At 40.9% G+C, this 20,974-nt stretch overlaps 1 protein-coding gene across 1 annotated transcript; it reads right to left on the bottom strand.

The window, feature by feature from the left end:
• Positions 1-1,334: 1,334 nt before the first annotated feature.
• On the bottom strand, positions 1,335-14,271 carry LOC124282853 (cyanophycinase-like). The gene is made up of 6 exons (XM_046718885.1): positions 14,125-14,271; positions 6,344-6,579; positions 5,467-5,597; positions 4,603-4,729; positions 4,109-4,250; positions 1,335-1,803 (listed from the first exon to the last, which is right to left on the bottom strand). The coding sequence occupies exons 1-6, from the start codon at positions 14,269-14,271 to the stop codon at positions 1,354-1,356; spliced, it is 1,233 nt and encodes a 410-aa protein (XP_046574841.1). The 3' UTR covers positions 1,335-1,353.
• Between the last annotated feature and the right edge of the window lie 6,703 nt (positions 14,272-20,974).

Below are 20,974 nucleotides of genomic sequence, written 5' to 3'. Positions count from 1 at the left end.
AGCACGTGACGATCGCGACTAATTGACTTGCCTTTGCAAACTTTCTGACAGGTGCCCGTGATGAAGGATTCAGCAAGAATTTGGTAGTGATTCATGAACTCATGATCATAATATGCCCCCTCTGTGGATCGGATTTTGCTACTTTTATTTCAAATCATTTTTTTTCGGGAGTTGATGAGTCAGTGCGGGCATAATGGGTGAGTGAGTGAGTTCAGTTTTACGCCGCACTCAGCATTCAGCTACATGGCGACGGTCTGTAAATAATCGAGTCTGGATCAGACAATCCAGTGATCAACATCTTGAGCATCGTTCTACGCGAGTGGGATACGATGACATGTGTCAACCAATTCAGCGAGTCTGACTACCCGATCCCGTAAGTCGCCTCTTACGACAAATATGGGTTACTGAAGATCAATTCTAATCCGGATCTTCACAGATCTCATTTTTCTACAGAGTTGGTGAGTCAGTATGTGCATATTGGAGTGAGTGCGTGCATACATGCGTGATAGAGCGTTTGTTTGTCTGCGGCTTAACGCCGCAGTCATCATTATTTCAGCTATGTCTACGCAGTTGGGATACGATGACATGTGCCAACCAAGTCAGCGAGCCTGACCACCCGATCCTGTTAGCCCTATGCAAGTAAATCGCACAGCGGAACATTAATCAGACTATAATAGCCCCCGAGAGAACGTTCATGGTTTGATATCCTTCATGTTTCATGGGATTTTGTTGTCAAGCACCATTTGGGATGTATAGTCCGTTTGGCTCAAAAGCGGACCGATGAATTGCAATCTAACTCGAAAACTAATATACATAAAATACTCAATGAAACACTGATCATAATCAAAACGTCAGACCAACTCTGTGAGTTTTTTGCAGAATTTATGTCCTAAAAATAAAAAAGTTGTTTAACAAACTATCATTAAAATATTGACACAGTTCACTATTTGTTACGAGGGAGGAGTGAAGAGAAAGGGACAGCCAGGTGTGCGAGAAAGGATGGAGACGGCACAGCACAGGTTAATGAATCAATAACTTTGTGGGCACTTGTGCACGTGCTTCTCTAACATCTGGCTGTCCCTTTCTCTGCACTCCTCCCTCGTAAGAAATGGTGAACTGTGTCAATATTTTAATGATTGTTTGTTAAACAACTTTTTTAATTTTAGGACATAAAATCTGCAAATAAATGACAGAGTTGGTCTGATGTTTTGATTAGGATCAGTGTTTCATTGAGTATATTATGTTTATAAGTTTTCGAGTTAGATTGCAATTCATCGGTCCGCTTTTGAGCCAAACGCACTATAGTTCACGGTCTTCGACATATAACGAAGACATACAAAACGGCATATTTAATCATTTTTCGCCAATAGCTACGTACATATTCTTATATGAGTGCGTATCAGAATGGAAGTCCTCATGTCGCTCAACATACCCTTCCGTGTCAGTTCCGGTTTTCGACATTGTTACACGGAATTGTGGGTGCGTGAGATGCGTGTCTCCGTGTGTCATTGTATCCTTCCGCGCATCGAACAAGCTAGCTGCCACGCGCAGAAACTCTGTTTTCCGATCATGGCTCCCCTCCCCGTAGAAGATGTCGTCAGATGTTAGGGCGTGGTCATAGCCTTCGTTTCCACGCAACGGTGTCTTGGAAGGGGAGAAGGTGATGTTGCGAGTTTTCATGTTGATGGTGTCGCCCTCTGTCAGGTAGGATACAAACACGTTGCGCAAGCTGTAGTATCTCTCTGCGGGGTCGCTGTAGGATTTGGAGACGTCGACAACTGTAACGCCGAGCTCGCCAAATACCTAATAATTATGAAGAAATAAAAAATAATACCCATTGAACTAAATGAAGAGGTAGAGAGAAGGGTAGGTAAAGGGGGTGGGTAGAGACGTGATAGAGTTGATGGCTGTTTTACGCCGTGCCCAGCAACATTACCACGAGCACATAAAGTTCACAATAGCACTCAGTTGCAAGCACTACATGTAGATATGTTTTGTAAACGGCCTAAATGCAAGTAACACCAGAAGAATGCCAAAACATCGGGACATCTCATCATGATTTAAGTCTGTAGTCGAGGTATGTAACGAATTCGATGACAGTGAAAGTTTACGTTCAGCATGCAGATCTAAGCGTTTGCTCATCACGCCGAAGGCCCGGGTTTGATTTCCCACATGGGTACAATGTGTGAAGCCCGTGTCTGGTGTCCCGCCGTGATATTGCTGGTATATTGCTAACAGCGACGTGACCCGTGAAGATCAGGGTTAGAATATTTTCTTCTGTAACCCATGCTTGTCGTAAGAGGCGACTAACGGGATCGGGTGCTCAGGCTCGCTGACTTGGTTGACACATGTCATCGGTTCCCAATTGCGTCGATCGATGCTCATGATGTTGATCACGTGATTGTCTGGTCCGGACTCGATTATTTACAGATCGCCACCATATTGCTGGAATATTGCTGAGTGCGGCGTAAAACCAAATTCACTCACTCATTAAAAGCGGCGTAAAGCCCAACTCACTCATCCACTCGATTTCTATCTAACTACCCGGGATTGGGTGGTCAGGCTCGCTGACTTGGTTGACACATGCCATTGGTTCCCAAATGCGCAGATCGATGCTCATGCAGTTGATCACTGGATTGTCCAGACTCGATTACTTACAGACCGCCGCCATATAGTTGGAATATTGCTGAGTGCGGCGTAAAACTCAACTCACTCACTCACACACTCTATCTAACTAACGCTTTGGTTTGGGGATATGAAATTCAAATATACACTAAACATTATTTTTTCAAATATGAAACATATTTTTAGCCAGATTTTGATTTACTTTCCACAGAGACCATATAATAGAGGGACGGCCCTCCCCGACAGTTTATCACTAACCATCAGCGCTACGGCCTGGCATGTAACCAATACACATCGACACCCTGCTGCTAACTTCCCTCTACCGGTACACATGCGCAACAAATGCGCAGACATTCGCAAATGAGCACTCTGGTAACCACGTAAACAATATTGCGTAATATCCGGGCCGAGAGTTAATTCCCTTAACGGGATTTCACCGGCTGCGTCTTAATTTTTATCTTATCTCTCATTTGCACATGTCAACTGACAACATCGCAGAACATGTATCATTCGCGAAATGCGAGTCGTCATAAGCCTGGAATATTTGTTTCAACATTCGGCATGGCCATGGACGACTTAATTCATTCACTGGGATGATTCCGACTTGGACCTCGATACTTACTTGGAGAATTCACAGACTACGACAGGACAGAGAATATAAACCAAAAATACAAAAATCAAACTAACCCAGTCAGGTAAAGGCAGTTTTAACATTACAGTTGCCAATATCCCTGATGCTCGCTAAACGTATCATCACATGGCTAATCTCAAGATTTACTTGCAAGTATTCGTTGGCACAAAACGAGGGTGTGGTCAAGCAGTCGATGAAAGTAAAAATTCCCGCGAATTTATAAAGAATGTGCAGATTTGCAAGCGTTAGCCAATCAAAGGACTTGCTTCGACCACACCCCTTTTGTGTGCGGACATATCGTCATCCATTTGTGTCAAGCTCGTTTAGTTGAGAGTCAAAATTGGTTTTCAATCGACTTGCAGAAATAACAATAAAGAATTGGTAGGTGTCATGAGTGGTGATCGATAGGCCAATCATCCATGGTTATGTTTACATTAAGTTTTAATCGATTGCATGCGATGGTAGCGTAGCGATCGGCAACGCAGTCGGGTAGGGTGCACCCTAGAAGTGTCCGGCCTTGTCATTATGTATTGTACTGTGAAGCATTTCGAGTCGGGGTGTCATCTCAAAAACAATATTATTAAAATCATGAATCCTCGGGAAGACACGAGGGCCTGTGACATTCTCTATTATATGGTCTCTGCTTTCCATAAACATTTGGTTGAACTGGACGATATGGAATTATATAATGTGAGGGAAAAACGATTTCTTTCTGTTATGTAATATGCAAGGATTAGAGAATGAATATTGTTTCCCTCTTGTGCGTGAGTAAGAGAATGTTGTTATGTCACATGAACAATCTTGCAGCAGTTTTAGGGCGACATTGATAATTATTCAGCGCAAACTGATTACCTCCCCTAGTTCGTTGTCCGTGCCGACGTGTGTGACGACGAGGGCCGTGTTCTCGCTGACGCCGAGGCCGTAGTTGACGCCGTTGGACATGTGTCGAGTGTCCGACAGCAGGCGTACCATGCGTCCTTCGCGGCCTCGATTGCTGAACAATAGAATACGGCATATTAATTATGAACTACTCTGTTCATACAGAGACCATATAATATATATTTGGTTCATAATAGTGAGTGGGGCGATGGGGTAGCCAAGAGGTTTAGAAATACAGCGTTCCTAATTCCAAGTCCATGGTATTGTTTTGTTCAATAACTACTCGTGTATTCGGACACAAAGTATCATCGAGATGATCTGTTCTTTTGCACTTTGTGGAGGCGGCGGGGATTTGACATCTTCAGATGAAACTTGCTTAAATATGTTAAGATAATCTATTTGGGCTTACAAAACTTACATAACCTGTTATCCTGTAACCTATGTATATATCTTGATCATGGGTGTACCTGAAGTGTGTGTCGAGAAGATAGTCGGTGTATATTCCGAAGCCCCCTGTTTTCCGGTAGGTGAGGTCGTTTGTGTGTGTGGACGACTCACGAGCTCCGTAACGGAGGGCGTCCCAACTGCTCCCACCTGTATGGACGAAACGGTCACACCTTAGATGACGGTGATGATGTGGAGGAGGATGCATCTTTTAAGTGTGCTTCCTGTAGAGCTGATTTTTGCACTTTGTCAAGTTCGTTCATAGTCACATAAATGATCTTCTTTTTCATGTCAAATTTGGAAGCCACGTGATTCGTACATTTCAAGCGTTGGTCATATGAACCTCGCATGACATGTGTATTTCCCAGCATGCATTTATATGGGAAAATAGGGCGGGTGGGTAGCCTAATAATTAAAAGGTTGGCTCGTCACACTGAAGACCCGGGTCCGATTCCCCATGGGTACGATGTGTGAAGCCCATTACTGGCGTTCCCCGCCGTGATTTTGCTGGAATATTGCTAAAGGCGGTGTAAAACTATACTCACTCACACACTCATACATGAGATACTTTCCCTTTGTGTGGTGTTTATGTTTAAAATGGTCATAAAGGTAACAGTAACGAATTCTATGGATAACGACATCCTAATTCTATGACAATGCGACATTTCAGCAGGAATTCTTACAATGTTGTCACGTAAGAGTAGAATTAGACGGGTTAATACGTATGCGCATGTCTACTGATACGTCATACAAAATAGATTAAAGAAATTGTGATTCATCTTGCCTTCAGCGTTACTCAAAAGCGGCGTAAAACTTAACTCACTCACTACCAGCTTCAGTGATGCTAAACAAACAGTTCATCTTGGTAACACTTCTTGGTAACTTACCCGTTACCATGGGACCGGCGGTGAGAATTACAGTCCCGGCACTGGAACCGGATATGACAGCGCCAAGGTCGTATTGATCCTTTATTGCCTGGAGAGCTGGAGACGGAATGTTGCCAGCTAGCGTGTACCTGCTCAAAGGAAGTGAAGATGATGTATCCTTTTAGGAACCACAGGTTCTGGCATCTACTTCACCCCAAGAGACCTGCATTCCATTGAAAATGTTGTCATTAAGTTACATTTGTAACTGTTATCTGCACATCATGGGTGTTTTCTCCATGGTAACGACCACATGCGGTATTTGTTTAACTCACATCCCGGAACAGGAACGCCCGAACACGCCCAACCACGGTGCACACACTACAAATCACACAGAATGATGCTCCAGTGAGTGAGTGAGTTTAGTTTTACGCCGTACTCAGCAACATTCCAGCTATATGACGGCGGTCTGTAAATAATCGAGTCCGGACCAGACAATCCAGTGATCAACATCATGAGCATCGATCTGCGCTAGTGGGATACGATGACATGTGTCAACCAAGCGTGACCACCCGATCTCGTTAGTCGCCTCTTACGACAAGCATGGGCTGCTGAAGACTAATTTGGATCTTCTCAGGTCGGTAAATAGATAGTTAGTCAGAATGAACGTAGGTAATCATCAAAATGAAATTCTACTGGCATTAGTGGGGCGGTGGGGTAGCCTAGTGGTTAAAGCGTTCGCTCGTCACGTCGGAAGGCCGGTTCGATTCCCCACATGGATACAATGTGTGAAGCCCATTTCTGGTGTCACCCGCCGTGATATTGCTGGAATATTGCTAAAAGCGGCGTAAAACCATACTCACTCACTCACTGGCATCAGCCCGATGTCAGTTGTACTTACGCCTGCACTAGACGCATCTGGTCCCCGCCCGAAATGAAAAACCCAGTCTGCTGTTTGATGAGTCTGACAACATTCGGATCACTGTTTTTCGCGACATCGTCCACGGTGACAGGAATGAAAGTGGCTTCCAAGGCGGTGTAGTTGTTGACGAGAAGGTCCACGTAGTACTGAGCCGATGTTACCGGGGTGGCTGACGCTGCTGAAATTACCCCAATACGTGCATTTCCTTTGCCTCCCTGTGAAGTGGATGAGTGGGTGAGCTGGGATTAACACAGCAGTTAACGATATTCTAACATGACAGCTTTTCAACATAATGTGGGAGTGTCTGAGTTAGTTTAGTTTTACGCCGCTTTTAGCAATATTCCAGCAATATCCAGGTCGATGGACGCTAGAAATGGGCTTCACACATTGTACCCATGTGGGAATCAACCCTTGTATTCGGCGTGACGAGCGAACGCTTTAACCACTCGGCTCCCTGTCGCCCCAACATAATGTGGGAAGAAACACAAAGCGATTACCGTTTTTATGATAATAAACATTTCCATAATTTTATGAAATATTAAATGACACCAGGTGTTCGCGAAACAGGAGGCATAACCTGGTTCACCCGCCAGAAACTAATGCAAGTGCACATAGGTGAGGTGAGATGAAATTGGGTTTAACGTCGTACTTGAGAATATTTCGCTCATATGTCGACGTGCACAAGTATGTGTATGTGCGGCTGCTTGTACTAGCCCAGACTGAAGCTGGTTTTATAGTGCTAGCCCACTGAGATACCATGCCGCAGTGAAGCATGAATACCCCACTCAGACACATTATACTGACTCCGAGCCGACCAGTCCTTGTTGTACCCATTAATGCCGAGCGCCAGGCAGGGACCAGCAAGTACCATATTTTAACGTCTTTTGGTATGACGCGGTCGGGGATCGAACCCGCGACCTTCCGCTCTCCGGGCGGACGCTCTAACCACTACACCACGGAGGCGGTCGCAAGTGCACATAGAATCTAAAATCGTGAACACGTGGTATGTTCCACTGGGGCATTGGTGTAACATGGAACTTTCTGACAGCTTTACTGAGGCGTTCCCATCGGTAGCAAAGACTACCAGTCGATCTTTATCGAAGGCCACGACTTTACGAAGGAATATTCCAAACGACGCAAGGACTACCACAACTACCACTACTACCACAACTACCACAAACAACAACTAGAACAAAACCTCTCAACAACCGCCACTCACTCACTCACTAACTCACTCACACACTCACTACTACTAACATTACCACAACCACGACCACCACCACCACTACTACTGCTACTACTATTATTATTATTTTTTACAGATTAAAAATAGTATGCAGCAGAGAGGGTTCGGGTGATCCTGGCACAGTCAGGCTGGTAAGGCACATCATCAGCTCAGGGCCCGTGCCCCCTCTACACGCAACCCAGACAGCGAATGGGACTTCTCCCAGGAAACGCTGCCTAGTCGAACCCACCAAGAACTTTCCGGAGAATATGAAGACTCCCCAACACTGCAGCCTTCTGCATTACCCAGAGAGTCAGAAGGGCTGTGCTCCCGGTGGAGAACCCGGGCACTCTCTTGATCTGCGCCAAGAGATCAGGAGGTACCAAACCAAGGGCACCGAAAACAATGTGGAGCCTGACGTCAGTGTACTTGGGATGCAAGCGAGACATTTCAAAGGTGAGGTCCGCATATTTATCATGCTTTTCCTCAATCTTGATAATCACATTGCTGTCAAAAGGGACAGAAAATTTTATGATATAAATATATTCATTTTAGCTTTATTAAAAAGGACAACATCAGGTTTGTTGGCTGGAATTCTTCTCAGGCTGTATATGGGCCTATTCCAAAGAAGTTTGAAAGCATCATTTTCCATGACGCCCTGGACATGTTCAGGGTCGTACTATGGATGGTCCTCAGAGTCAAAGTCACAGGCGTGGCGGAGACTGTAGTAAAAGCAGCGAGCCATGCCATCACTCCTCTGCTGACACAACTGCTCGAAACTACGCTTATAACGAACACCCTTGTAACGAACTGAAGGATATAACAACCTTGTTTCTTTTTCTGAGAGCCAGTTCCCCGTTTCACAAAGCGATCGTAGAACTAAGGTGATCGTACCTCCCATACTTTAACATAAACTTACGACAGTCGTAGTGCTGTGATCGCTTTGTGAAACGGGCCCCTGGCATATTGCTGCATAGATTAGTCGAAAAGCGTACAGGCCACTTGCTGTATATTTTAATCGAATAGCGTACAGGCTACTTACTGTATATTTTAGTCGAATAGCTTACAGGCCACTTGCTGTATATTTTAATCAAAAAGCGTACAGGCCACTTGCTGTATATTTTAGTCGAAAAGCGTACAGGCCACTTGCTGTATATTTTAGTCGAAAAGCGTACAGGCCACTTGCTGTATATTTTAGTAGAAAAGCGTACAGGCCACTTGCTGTATATTTTAATCAAAAAGCGTACACGTCACTTGCTGTATATTTTAATCAAAAAGGGTACAGGCCACTTGCTGTATATTTTAGTCGAAAAGCGTACATGCCACTTGCTGTGATTTTTATGTCAAAAGCGTACAGGACACTTGCTGTATATTTCATCAAAAAGCGTACAGGCCACTTGCTGTATATTTTAGTCGAAAAGCGTACAGGCCACTTGCTGTATATTTTAATCAAAAAGCGTACAGGCCACTTGCTGTATTTTTTAGTCGAAAAGCGTACAGGCCACTTGCTGTATATTTTAGTCAAAAAGCGTACAGGCCACTTGCTGCATATTTTAGTCGAAAAGCGTACAGGCCACTTGCTGTATATTTTAATCAAAAAGCGTACAGGCTACTTGCTGTATATTTTAGTCGAAAAGCGTACAGGCCACTTGCTGTATTTTTTAGTCAAAAGCGTACAGGCCACTTGCTGTATATTTTAATCAAAAAGCGTACAGGCTACTTGCTGTATATTTTAGTCGAAAAGCGTACAGGCCACTTGCTGTATATTTTAATCAAAAAGCGTACAGGCCACTTGCTGTAATATTTTAATCGAAAAGCGTACAGGCCACTTACTGTATATTTTAGTCGAAAAGCGTACATGCCACTTGCTGTATATTTTAGAAGAAAAGCGTACAGGCCACTTGCTGTATATTTTAGTCAAAAAGCATACAGGCCACTTGCTTTATATTTTATTTGAAAAGCGTTATGGTAACTTGCTGTAAAGTTCAGTCGAAAAGCGTACAGGCCACTTGCTGTATATTTTAATCGAAAAGCGTACAGGCCACTTGCTGTATATTTTAATCGAATAGCGTACAGGCCACTTGCTGTATATTTTAATCGAATAGAGTACAGCCCACTTACTGTATATTTTAGTCGAAAAGCGTACATGCCACTTGCTGTATATTTTTAATCAAAAAGCGTACAGGCCACTTGCTGTATATTTTAATCAAAAGCATTACAGCCCACTTGCTGTATATTTCATTCGAAAAGCGTGTACAGGCCAATTGCTGTATATTTAAATCTAATAGCGTACAGGTCACTTGCTGTATATTTTAATCAAAAGCGTACAGGCCACTTGCTGTATATTTCAGTCGAAAAGCGTACAGGCCACTTGCTGTATATTTCAGTCGAAAAGCGTACAGGCCACTTGCTATTTATTTTAATCTAATAGCGTACAGGCCACTTGCTGTATATTTTAATCGAATAGCGTACAGCCCACTTGCTGTATATTTTAATCTAATAGCGTACAGGCCACTTGCTGCATATTTTAGTCGAAAAGCGTACAGGCCACTTGCTGTATATTTTAATCAAAAAGCGTACAGGCTACTTGCTGTATATTTTAGTCAAAAAGCGTACAGGCCACTTGCTGTATTTTTTAGTCAAAAGCGTACAGGCCACTTGCTGTATATTTTAATCAAAAAGCGTACAGGCTACTTGCTGTATATTTTAGTCGAAAAGCGTACAGGCCACTTGCTGTATATTTTAATCAAAAAGCGTACAGGCCACTTACTGTATATTTTAGTCGAAAAGCGTACATGCCACTTGCTGTATATTTTAGAAGAAAAGCGTACAGGCCACTTGCTGTATATTTTAGTCAAAAAGCATACAGGCCACTTGCTTTATATTTTATTTGAAAAGCGTTATGGTAACTTGCTGTAAAGTTCAGTCGAAAAGCGTACAGGCCACTTGCTGTATATTTTAATCGAAAAGCGTACAGGCCACTTGCTGTATATTTTAATCGAATAGCGTACAGGCCACTTGCTGTATATTTTAATCGAATAGAGTACAGCCCACTTACTGTATATTTTAGTCGAAAAGCGTACATGCCACTTGCTGTATATTTTAATCAAAAAGCGTACAGGCCACTTGCTGTATATTTTAATCAAAAAGCGTACAGCCCACTTGCTGTATATTTCATTCGAAAAGCGTACAGGCCACTTGCTGTATATTTAAATCTAATAGCGTACAGGTCACTTGCTGTATATTTTAATCAAAAAGCGTACAGGCCACTTGCTGTATATTTCAGTCGAAAAGCGTACAGGCCACTTGCTGTATATTTCAGTCGAAAAGCGTACAGGCCACTTGCTATATATTTTAATCTAATAGCGTACAGGCCACTTGCTGTATATTTTAATCGAATAGCGTACAGCCCACTTGCTGTATATTTTAATCTAATAGCGTACAGGCCACTTGCTGTATATTTTAACCAAAAAGCGTACAGCCCACTTGCTGCATATTTCAGTCGAAAAGCGTACATGCCACTTGCTGTATATTTCAGTCGAAAAGCGTACAGGCCACTTACTGTATATTTTAGTCGAAAAGCGTACAGGCCACTTGCTGTATATTTTAATCAAAAAGCGTACATGCCACTTGCTGTATATTTTAGTCAAAAGCGTACAGGCCTCTTGCTGTTTATTTTAGTAGAAAAGCGTACAGGCCACTTACTGTATATTTTAATCAAAAAGCGTACATGCCACTTGCTGTATATTTTAGTCAAAAGCGTACAGGCCACTTGCTGTATATTTTAGTCGAAAAGCGTACAGGCCACTTGCTGTATATTTTAGTCCAAAAGCGTACAGGCCACTTGGTGTATATTTTAGTCGAAAAGCGTACAGGCCACTTGCTGTATATTTTAGTCGAAAAGCGTACAGGCCACTGACTGTATATTTTATCGTATGACGAACTAAGGTTATGACGAACTAAAAGTAGTAGACCCTTTGAGTTCGCTATAGCCCGTCCCTGTTTACTGTACCTTTTATACTTCTGCTTCTACTTTCATTACTGACCCGTGAAGAGGAATAACGTTGAGGGGAGAATAATATACGATAAAAAAATTAATATTTGTAATTTGTTTGTTTTGATATGATTTAAAGGGGCACTGATCTAGAGCAATTCCCGGGACTGGTTGTTGCTTTTGTTATTCATTTTCCCGAGTCTATCCGGATGATATCCCAGAATTCTTGACTGGGTTGCGATCACTGCTGCGCCACCCGTAAGCGCATTGTAGTACAAGGGCGCATCCTTACATTGACTGAAGGTTGTAATAAAGTTTCGTCTTGGAATTAATTGGTATGTAGTCATCTTTTGTACCCATTAATATTTCCATCTTCATTATCATGTTAACAAATGAAACCATTTTAAAGTTTAACTTCATCTGCCAGTGGTAAAAATGTTACGTAGGATTGTAAGAAAACGAAGTCAATGTAGATCTACGGTTTTATATTTTTGTCTTATAATTCTAGCATAATTAATTTATCATTATATTTTAACCACTTTGGAACTTCGTAAAATGACTGTAAGATCTGTTTTTTTAATGAATTTATAAAATGACTGTAATATCAAGACATTTTATGGATTGAATCACAGAGTAAATCATATTTCATACACACGCGCCATAAGTGCGATCTGGTGCATCGAAGAACTTCACGGCGAAATAAAATGAATTGGTATGATTTTGAGAAGGAACGATGTGCCGCCCATTTGCAGTTGACAAAGAAACCTGTTCCAAGTCACGTGTCTGATATGGACTAATTATATAACTTTATAACTAGTGGTAGTTTCCCAACTGACCACGTAACTTTGTTTCAGGGGTTTCACGGTGGTGTTTAGTCTCATTGGTCCACCAAGATAGCACACCTGACAACTACATTTGTATTTTCATGATGTCTGCCATTCTTTTAAAAATAATTAGTTAGACAACAAGGAGCAAACAATCAACGTATTGGCGGTAATCCTTTGAAGGAAGGACGTTATTTTACACAGGCACTGTGCGACAGGGTGAATTCAGTATACGTTAGTAAATCTACATACATAAACACTACCTTTTGACAAATCCGCTGTGCAAAATTTTAAGTAATTAATCAATCAACCTGTTATCCGTTAATCCTTTGATTGGTGTTTTTCTTTTTGACTCAGCTGATAATTCCTCTTGCTGTATGCTACTGCGCATAGTACATACCTTGTCGTACATTTGCTACATCGGACCTTAATTAATAATGTTTAGTATTTACTCCTGACACGAGCAATGCCAAATGGGAACCTTTGTCGGGTGATCTGAGTTATACCTGTTATAAATTCATTAACTGACCATGAACTAAATGATGACAATAAACATGGGTTACAACAAGGGACCGGAGTAGTAATCGCTGTATTACATGCAACTTTTATTCCCTAAAAAACTGTGGGATCGAGGCTGTTTTTGTATTAAGAAATACACATAAGCATTAACTGCATATACCTATTTACCTATAAAAAAAATCGATTTTCTAGCAATGTCCATGTGACGTCTATTACTGATTTAAAAAATCAAATGTTTGTTTTTAATATCCCAGCTAGATATCACGTTGTTACATGACATGATTAAACATCGACGTAAATACCACAAAATAAAATCAAACTATATCAGTCATCATGCCATCCACGCATCAGAAAATCCGAAAAAGATTAAACTGCTGGGATACTTTATTACAATCAGACAAGAACTACAAGGGATATTTTCAAATAACGGCATCTGATGGGCACCCACCGTTCTTATTGTCTCAATGTTTAAGAAATTCTGCCCAGTCCCCCGTGTCCGTCACGGTCGACCAGACGGCAGCTTGATGTCGTGATTAGATCGTTGGCGCGAAACAGGAATCGCTCTGGATAAGTGCCCCTTTAATGATTTAAGACGGAAGTTTTCTATGAGGATTGGTAGAGATACAGAAATACTTAGAACTACGTTCGGGAGATTTGACAGCACATAATGCACTTGAAAACCTCAACTCCCTTCAGAGCCAAGAGTGACAATAATCAATAATATACTGAAATTCTATGTTGATTTCCCACAGCTTTCATAAAAGCATTGGAGCTCGTTAAGCTTGCAGTTTGCAAAAAGACTAGAAGAGAATAAATAATTTTGGAATAATTCATTGAATGAGTGGTGCTCAACGTCAGCTGGGCAATATTATTCGCCGCTCATGATTACGGGGACAAATTACTCCGAAGACCCGTGAAGCTTCGAATCACAATTGGTCTTCGGCAACCCACGCTTGTCGTAAAGAGCGGTTAATGGGATTGTGTGATCAGGCTTGCTGAATACGTCGACACATGTATCCCAATTACGTAGAACGATGCTTATGATGTTGGTCACTGGATTTTCTGGTCCGGATTCTATTATTTAGAATAGCCGCAATATAGCTGGAATATTTCTGGGTGAGGCATAAAAGAAGGACAAACAAACAAAACTGAGAATGTTCAAAGGGACATGTTCTAGTCTCTGCTCTGTGATTCTTACCGCCATTTCAACTATCCTTGACCAGACATGGGCATTGTTTTCCATCAACGCTCCCCCTCCAAGAACAAGATTCTTGCCATATATTGTATACTGCGGCAGTCGACCATTTACGACCACAACAACAATAAAACACAACAATAGCTGCATTATCGTTGCCGGCCACGTAGACTGAAGTCAATGACACTGACCAGGTGTATGTACACAGAATGTGGTATCTGGGGCGACGGCCGTTCCTGGGATGGGCAAAGACTTGGTAGACAGTGTTAACATCGCCAAGGTCAGAGAATAATCAGTTTTATCAGTAACTGCTATCTGTAGAACAAATTTCTTTGGGCAGAAAAGGCAAAACAGAGACAGAAATCAAATGAATGGATCAGTGAAACTCATAAAGATACCAGGTGTTCGCAAGGAGTGTAAGCAGTCATGCAACGCAACTCTGTCAGTCAGCTGGCCTAGCTTGTCCACTAGAACTCAGTGCATGAGCAAGAAGAGAGCATGGGATTTCCTCGTTTGACGAGCAATGTGTCATTTCTAATTAAACTTAGAATGTCTAGAACAATATTCCTGGAATGGCTTAGCTAGGCTTTGATGGTGAAACTTTGACTGAAATGCTTATCTGAAAGCAACATGTCTTACCATAAAATCTGAATAAACGATACGTTCTCAGAAGCATACGCTCCATGGGATCTTTTGTACTGTATAAAGTTGATACATACATACATACATACATACATACATACATACATACATACATACATACATACATACATACATACATACATACATACATACATACATACATACATACATACATACATACATACATACATACATACATACATACATACATACATACATACATACATACATACATACATACATACATACATACATACATACATACATACATACATACATCATACAACACTGTTATTCATTCTGTAGCAAGCTCGTTGTTGTAAGACCTGTTTGGACACACACAAACACACAGATACATACACACGAATGCCCGCACGCGCGCACGTACGCACACACATACGTGCACACTCACACAACCAACCAAACAAAGCAATGATGAAGTTGGGGTTGCAATTTACTGGATGGATCCACCCTGAGCTCTTGTCAGTGTTGTCAGTGGCAACGATCGCGAGACACACTCCATACGTCCAAGTAGCCAAGTGAATCTTTCACACAAACCACGCTGATTGACCACGTTGGTTGATCACGTTGAACACTGACGATGCCTACCGACATGACCAGCTTGGCTTAGCTGTTTGTTGTACCTCTTCTGTGTCCTTGTAAGTATACTGAAAGCCATTAAAAATGCAATTTGACATTCATACTTTCTTTACTCACACTAATTTCAACATATATAAACCTAACTGGCAGATATGTTTTAAGTGAACATCTGTCAATAATTTCATCTGAAAATGTCCAGTCAACAACAACATCAGTGACGCAACAACGACATCACACAAAGGAGGGGTCACTTGCAGTCAATATCGTGTGTGTCCACCGTGCGCTGCAAGACATGCTCGCAGTCTTTGGGGCATTGAAAGACACACATTTCTCAGGAACAGCTGTTGGATGGTCTGCAGCCTCTGATGGTCTGTGGTCTGATCATGACACCACCCCCTCCAAAACGATCATGTTCAAGGACACAGTTTGGCGCAAGTCTTTCTCCTTTACGTCGATAAATCTGTTGACGTCCATCTGCAAAGGATAAGTTAAACCTGGATTCATCTGAAAAAATGACATCTGGCCATGTCCTGTTGCCAAGATTGGCCCCATTTGCTGCCCATCGCTGTCTGGCAAGTCTGTGGCGATGCAATAAGGTTGGACCACGGTACGGGTGACGACACCGGATGTTGAAGACAGCAAGGCGTCCTTGCACCTTTTGGGCGCTGAAATGACGTTGACTTGTCCCAATTGTCCTCCTTGCCTAATCATCAGCTGTTTGGAACCGATTTCGCAAGTGTGAAATTCGGATATTGCGGTTTTGTCGAGCTGTTATCACAGGTGGTGCACCAGGTTGCGGACGATCACCAACACTTCCGGTAGCCCGAAAACGTTGTCTGAGTCGACTTACAGTGGATGGATGCACATTAAAGTGCCTGGCAATCATCACATCTGAAGCACCTTGGCTGACCATACCGATAACCTGATTCCTTTCGTCTTGTGTCAAGTGTGGCATTTTCTCAAAGTGATTGAGTTCCACAATTCCTTGTGCTTTTACAGGCCCTGGGTGCAGGTAATGCATGTGCACAACATGTTTCATGAATGTGGTTGTGTTTACGAGAAATGTCAAAGGTTCAGTTTTAAGTATCAAAGTTCATGTGAGAGGAATGCTCAGGGACTCGAACTCGAAATGGGCCAGAATAACAGCCTTTTATCCCTACATCCTCTGTATCGCAGGAAAAATCTTCAATAGAACTTTTGTAAGTTTCAGGACAACAAATACCAATTGCGTTTTGTATATGGCTTACAGTATATATTCCTTAAAGACTTCTTATGATTAGAGGAACAGTAATGCGGCTATATCGCATCCAAGTTTAAGACTGACTGACTGAGTGAGTTTGTTGTTACGCCGCTTTTCGCAATATTCCAGCAACATCACGGCGGGGGACACCAGAAATGGGCTTCACACATTGTACCCTTGTGGGGATTCGAACCTGGGTCTTCGGCGTGACGAGCCAACGCTTTAACCACTAGGCTACCCCACCGCCCCCCAAGTTTAAGAAGCAATGACAGGGAAAATATGTCGTTTTCCAGCATAAATACGAGGATTCCCGGTAGTTGTGAAGTATTTCAGATGAATTTCATTCATCAGAAACTTCCATGTTATGGTTATGATTAGGAAAATCTGCAGGATCAAGAATATGGTCTCATTCTGGATCATTGTTTATCACCTGACCCTAATTCATAGCTCTCCATTGGCTAATTTCAAATTAACATAATTCCCATGCACCAATCTGAGCACCCCTGTGACAGCACCTTAAACAGTATAGCACAGCACTCAGGCACCAAGGCAACAAGGGTCATGGGCAGATAAAACATTAACAGGTCAGTTAAATACTTTAACACTAAATTGTGCTTAAGTTTATTTGTTCTTTCATAACTTCATTACATTAGTTGCATTCTAAATGTTGGTTTGTTTGGGGTTTTCCATTCAAGTCTTCTATTTTCCAATTCCATGTTACAAATGCAGGATCACATCATATTTGATGAACATCTGAAAGACATATCATGGACAAATGAATTTCATCTTTGACACATCACTGCGGAGTTATTGCAGATGTCCTGTACATACAGCATAAAGTACAATGGTAAGGTAGGAACAACATGTGGGTAAGTATTTGATCAGTATACAAGTTGCTGTAATCTGTTACAAACAGTAAATAATATTGTTGTGATGGACACAAAAAATAAGCTGATCATGTATACGAAAGTTGCTTTCCTGCAAGATTGGAAGGTTGGATTTAAACTTCTGCAAAGATAGTATGTAAAGATGACCAAAATCTTTGAGTTCTGGTAATTCTGAAAATATGTTAATTTTGTTGCTACAAATAATTAAGTATATCTCTCTCTTAACATGTTTAAAACATGGTTTAATCTAATTTTTACTGCATTTGTTAATGTCTTGCTTGGCAATAATAGTGATCACATTTAAATCCGAAAATATTTTTTCATTGTACAAACTATTCTCACATCTGCTACTGTAACCATTCTGACAAGTACTTCCTTAATACTTTTGTGTATTCCCATTCACATAATAGATGGACGGACAACTGTTTCATGTTTAGGTTCACAAAATGTACAATATGGAGAGTCAACATAACCTATTTTGTGTAAACTTTTATTTGTAAAGAGAATGTTATGTACAATTTTTAACTGAAACACTTTTAGATTGACACTTTGGGTTCATCTTTTTGTCATCAAGTATATACTTTCCTTTTCAGAGTCAACATATTCTTTATTAAACTCTTTTTCCCATTTAAGGTGTTCAGGAGGTTTGTTTACATCCAATAAAGTTTGATGCTAATGTTTACTGCCTGTTTTGTTTTCCAAGCTTTAAACAATTAAAGGGTAGAAAATAACATTCCAGTGCCTGTGAATTGTGTTTTACATGGTTTTCAATATACAATGTAATTATAAGCTGATGCTCGTAAACCTGGAATCTTAAATAGTCCACTGTCATATCAAACTTTGTAATTTAACAAAATGGCACAGAGTCTTACTCTGTTGGCCATGTTATTTATTACATTATAAAAGCTATATTAATAAAACAGAAGCGACAAAACCCTTTCCACATTGAGGTTCAAGAGAGGCATGTAGAAGTAGGTATTTAAGTATAAGACAAAATATTATGGATGTCAACTTCTTCTTTATTGTATACACAACGTTTCTGGGCTATTCCTTGCCCCTCGTCAGGTCACCTGACGAAGGGGCAAGGAATAGCCCAGAAACGTCACCTGACGTTACGTGACAACAATAAAGAAGTTGACATCCATAATATTTTGTCTTATACCTTTCCACATTCATAAGAATTCCTCTGCCAAAACGCACAGCCGATTGTACGATTGTGACTATATCATGAGCAGATATTTGTTTCAGATTATTACAGCTGTATGCCATTGTTTGTAAACAAATCGGATCTGAACCAGACAATCCATTGATTGTCACCATGCGATACGACAATAGAGCATGTGTTTATGAATCACTATGAAATAGTGATGATACCATGCGTTCGCAAGAAGGTGAGCGTATCCTACCCCACCGGTGGCACCCGTCATATATGCTAGTCTAGTCATCTGTTCACCTGAAATAATTCGGGATCGTATGGTAAAGTCAAAATAGGAATTGCATCAGACATAATTTTTGTCACTGATGCATCAAATTTCCTCTACATGTCAACCATAAAACTTTTGAAAGCTTTACTGAAGCATTGAATGTTGTAACCTTGATCAAAGCAAATTGATTGTTCACCAATCCGTTTCGGTGTTCGAAAAAAAAAGTACTAAATTTGCCTAGGAAAAAGGTCCATTCAACAATGTAAATTGACAAAAATACATTTGCAGGACTTTTTGAAAAACTTTATTCACATAGGCACTTTCACATACAACAATATAAATTGATATAAAATTGCATCTGCACTGATATATTTGCAGGACTTTTTAATTTTTAATACTTTATTCACAAGGCACTTTCACAGTTTTATGTAGTCTTATATTGATGGCCACACCATGGAGAAACTCTGGGATTGATTTCCTCCTGAAACAATGTCAGTGCACAGTCTCTGCAGACGTTTCTGCATCTTGATGAAGACAGTTTTTGTGTTTTTCACAGATATATTGCCGATGGTGTCCTGAGCAAATACAGTCCTGACTGTATGCTCCTTCTGGAACCATTCGATGGTTCGCCACACAGATGGGTGATGGTGATCAATCAAGTTAAAGAACTTGGTGCTCCATCCCTCACATACATTGTTGGTTCTGATCACCTGCTAGAGTCACATTTTATTTGGGGTCTTCTCGTTTATCCACCACCTATTGTTCTAGGTGGACAAGTCACTGAAGCGGAATAATCCTCAAGACAATAGATGTCCCTGAAATTTTGTTCCCTGTGAAATAAGATCCCCCTTGAATGTAGTAGTAAAAAGTAAGTCTTTCTACATTTTTTATATGGCCAGCCAAGAATTGCTGTTTGATGTTACATAATCTGTTTGTTAAATTGACATATTTAACTTTCTTTGCGAGGAGGTTTGGCACCTCCTCTTAATTGCATACATGATGCCTCTACGTAAGATTGTTCTTTTTCAAGAATTCAATAATCTGTCAAAGATGGGCACTTCTGCAATGATGTCAGGATTCATCACTCTCAGACCTAGAACAGAGAAACACAATGTTAAATTCAAAGAAAACTGTTGTAGTATTTTAGTATTTAATAGTAATTAAAAAAGTTGCCAAGTATTTATGTTAATATTTACCTGATAACTCCTCCTGATAAAGAGATGGAATTGGTTTGGAATCTTTTCGACAAGGTCCTTAAGATTGGCCAAGAAAGAATCTACAGCGATTCTATTCTCCACAGATGCATGGTTATGCTGGTCTCTGTAGGACGTGAGAATATTATCTTTGGTGTTAACCGTGGCATGGCAGTTCTTCTGGGCGCAGTTCCAATGGACAGATGTTCCTCGTCTTTTTAACTACAAACTTGCAATTTTGGAACACTAAGTACTGACCACCTCTTACCATTAGGAATAAACTGACATTAACCTGTTGGTTAGCCATCGTGACTGACCTTAAAGAACCTCATGTACCATTTTATAATCGTGTAATAGTGAAAAGTGTTCACTGAATTAAAAAACACAAAATAGCATAATCGACACAATTTAATTAAAGTTCACGAACACTGTTCACTGTAACAGGGCAAATCAGCTAATTAGTGTCACCCACCAGGACCAAATTTCAGAGTGAGCAGTGTAATCACTAACCCGTGTCAACTAATCCCATCTAATCCCTTGTCAAAACTAAAGGGTGGTGGATAAGTGAGAATGAACCTTTTATTTGACAAACAGAACTCAAACAGCACTCCACAAGCCAGTTTGTTAAAACAATCTTGTTTTGAACACTAATTATTCTTTGATTCAAGCAGCTAAAATCACATTCTGACAAACAGAACTCAAGCTAAATCCTGGATTAGATCTGCCCGGGTTAAAATATCATTGTTCTTGGTTAACTCAGTATTTAATCCATGTCTTTTATACACAATCACTTTATGTTTTCTCTACAATAACTTTGATGTCAACATCCATTTAATCTGTTTTTACAATAATATGACTTTTTTTCCG

This window comes from Haliotis rubra, unplaced genomic scaffold (assembly GCF_003918875.1).
Source record: "Haliotis rubra isolate DU_JTF1 unplaced genomic scaffold, ASM391887v1 Scf305, whole genome shotgun sequence".
Classification (NCBI taxonomy): domain Eukaryota; kingdom Metazoa; phylum Mollusca; class Gastropoda; order Lepetellida; family Haliotidae; genus Haliotis; species Haliotis rubra.
The sequence above is the reverse complement of the archived record's forward strand: the minus strand, read 5'-3'. Positions and strand labels throughout refer to the sequence as shown.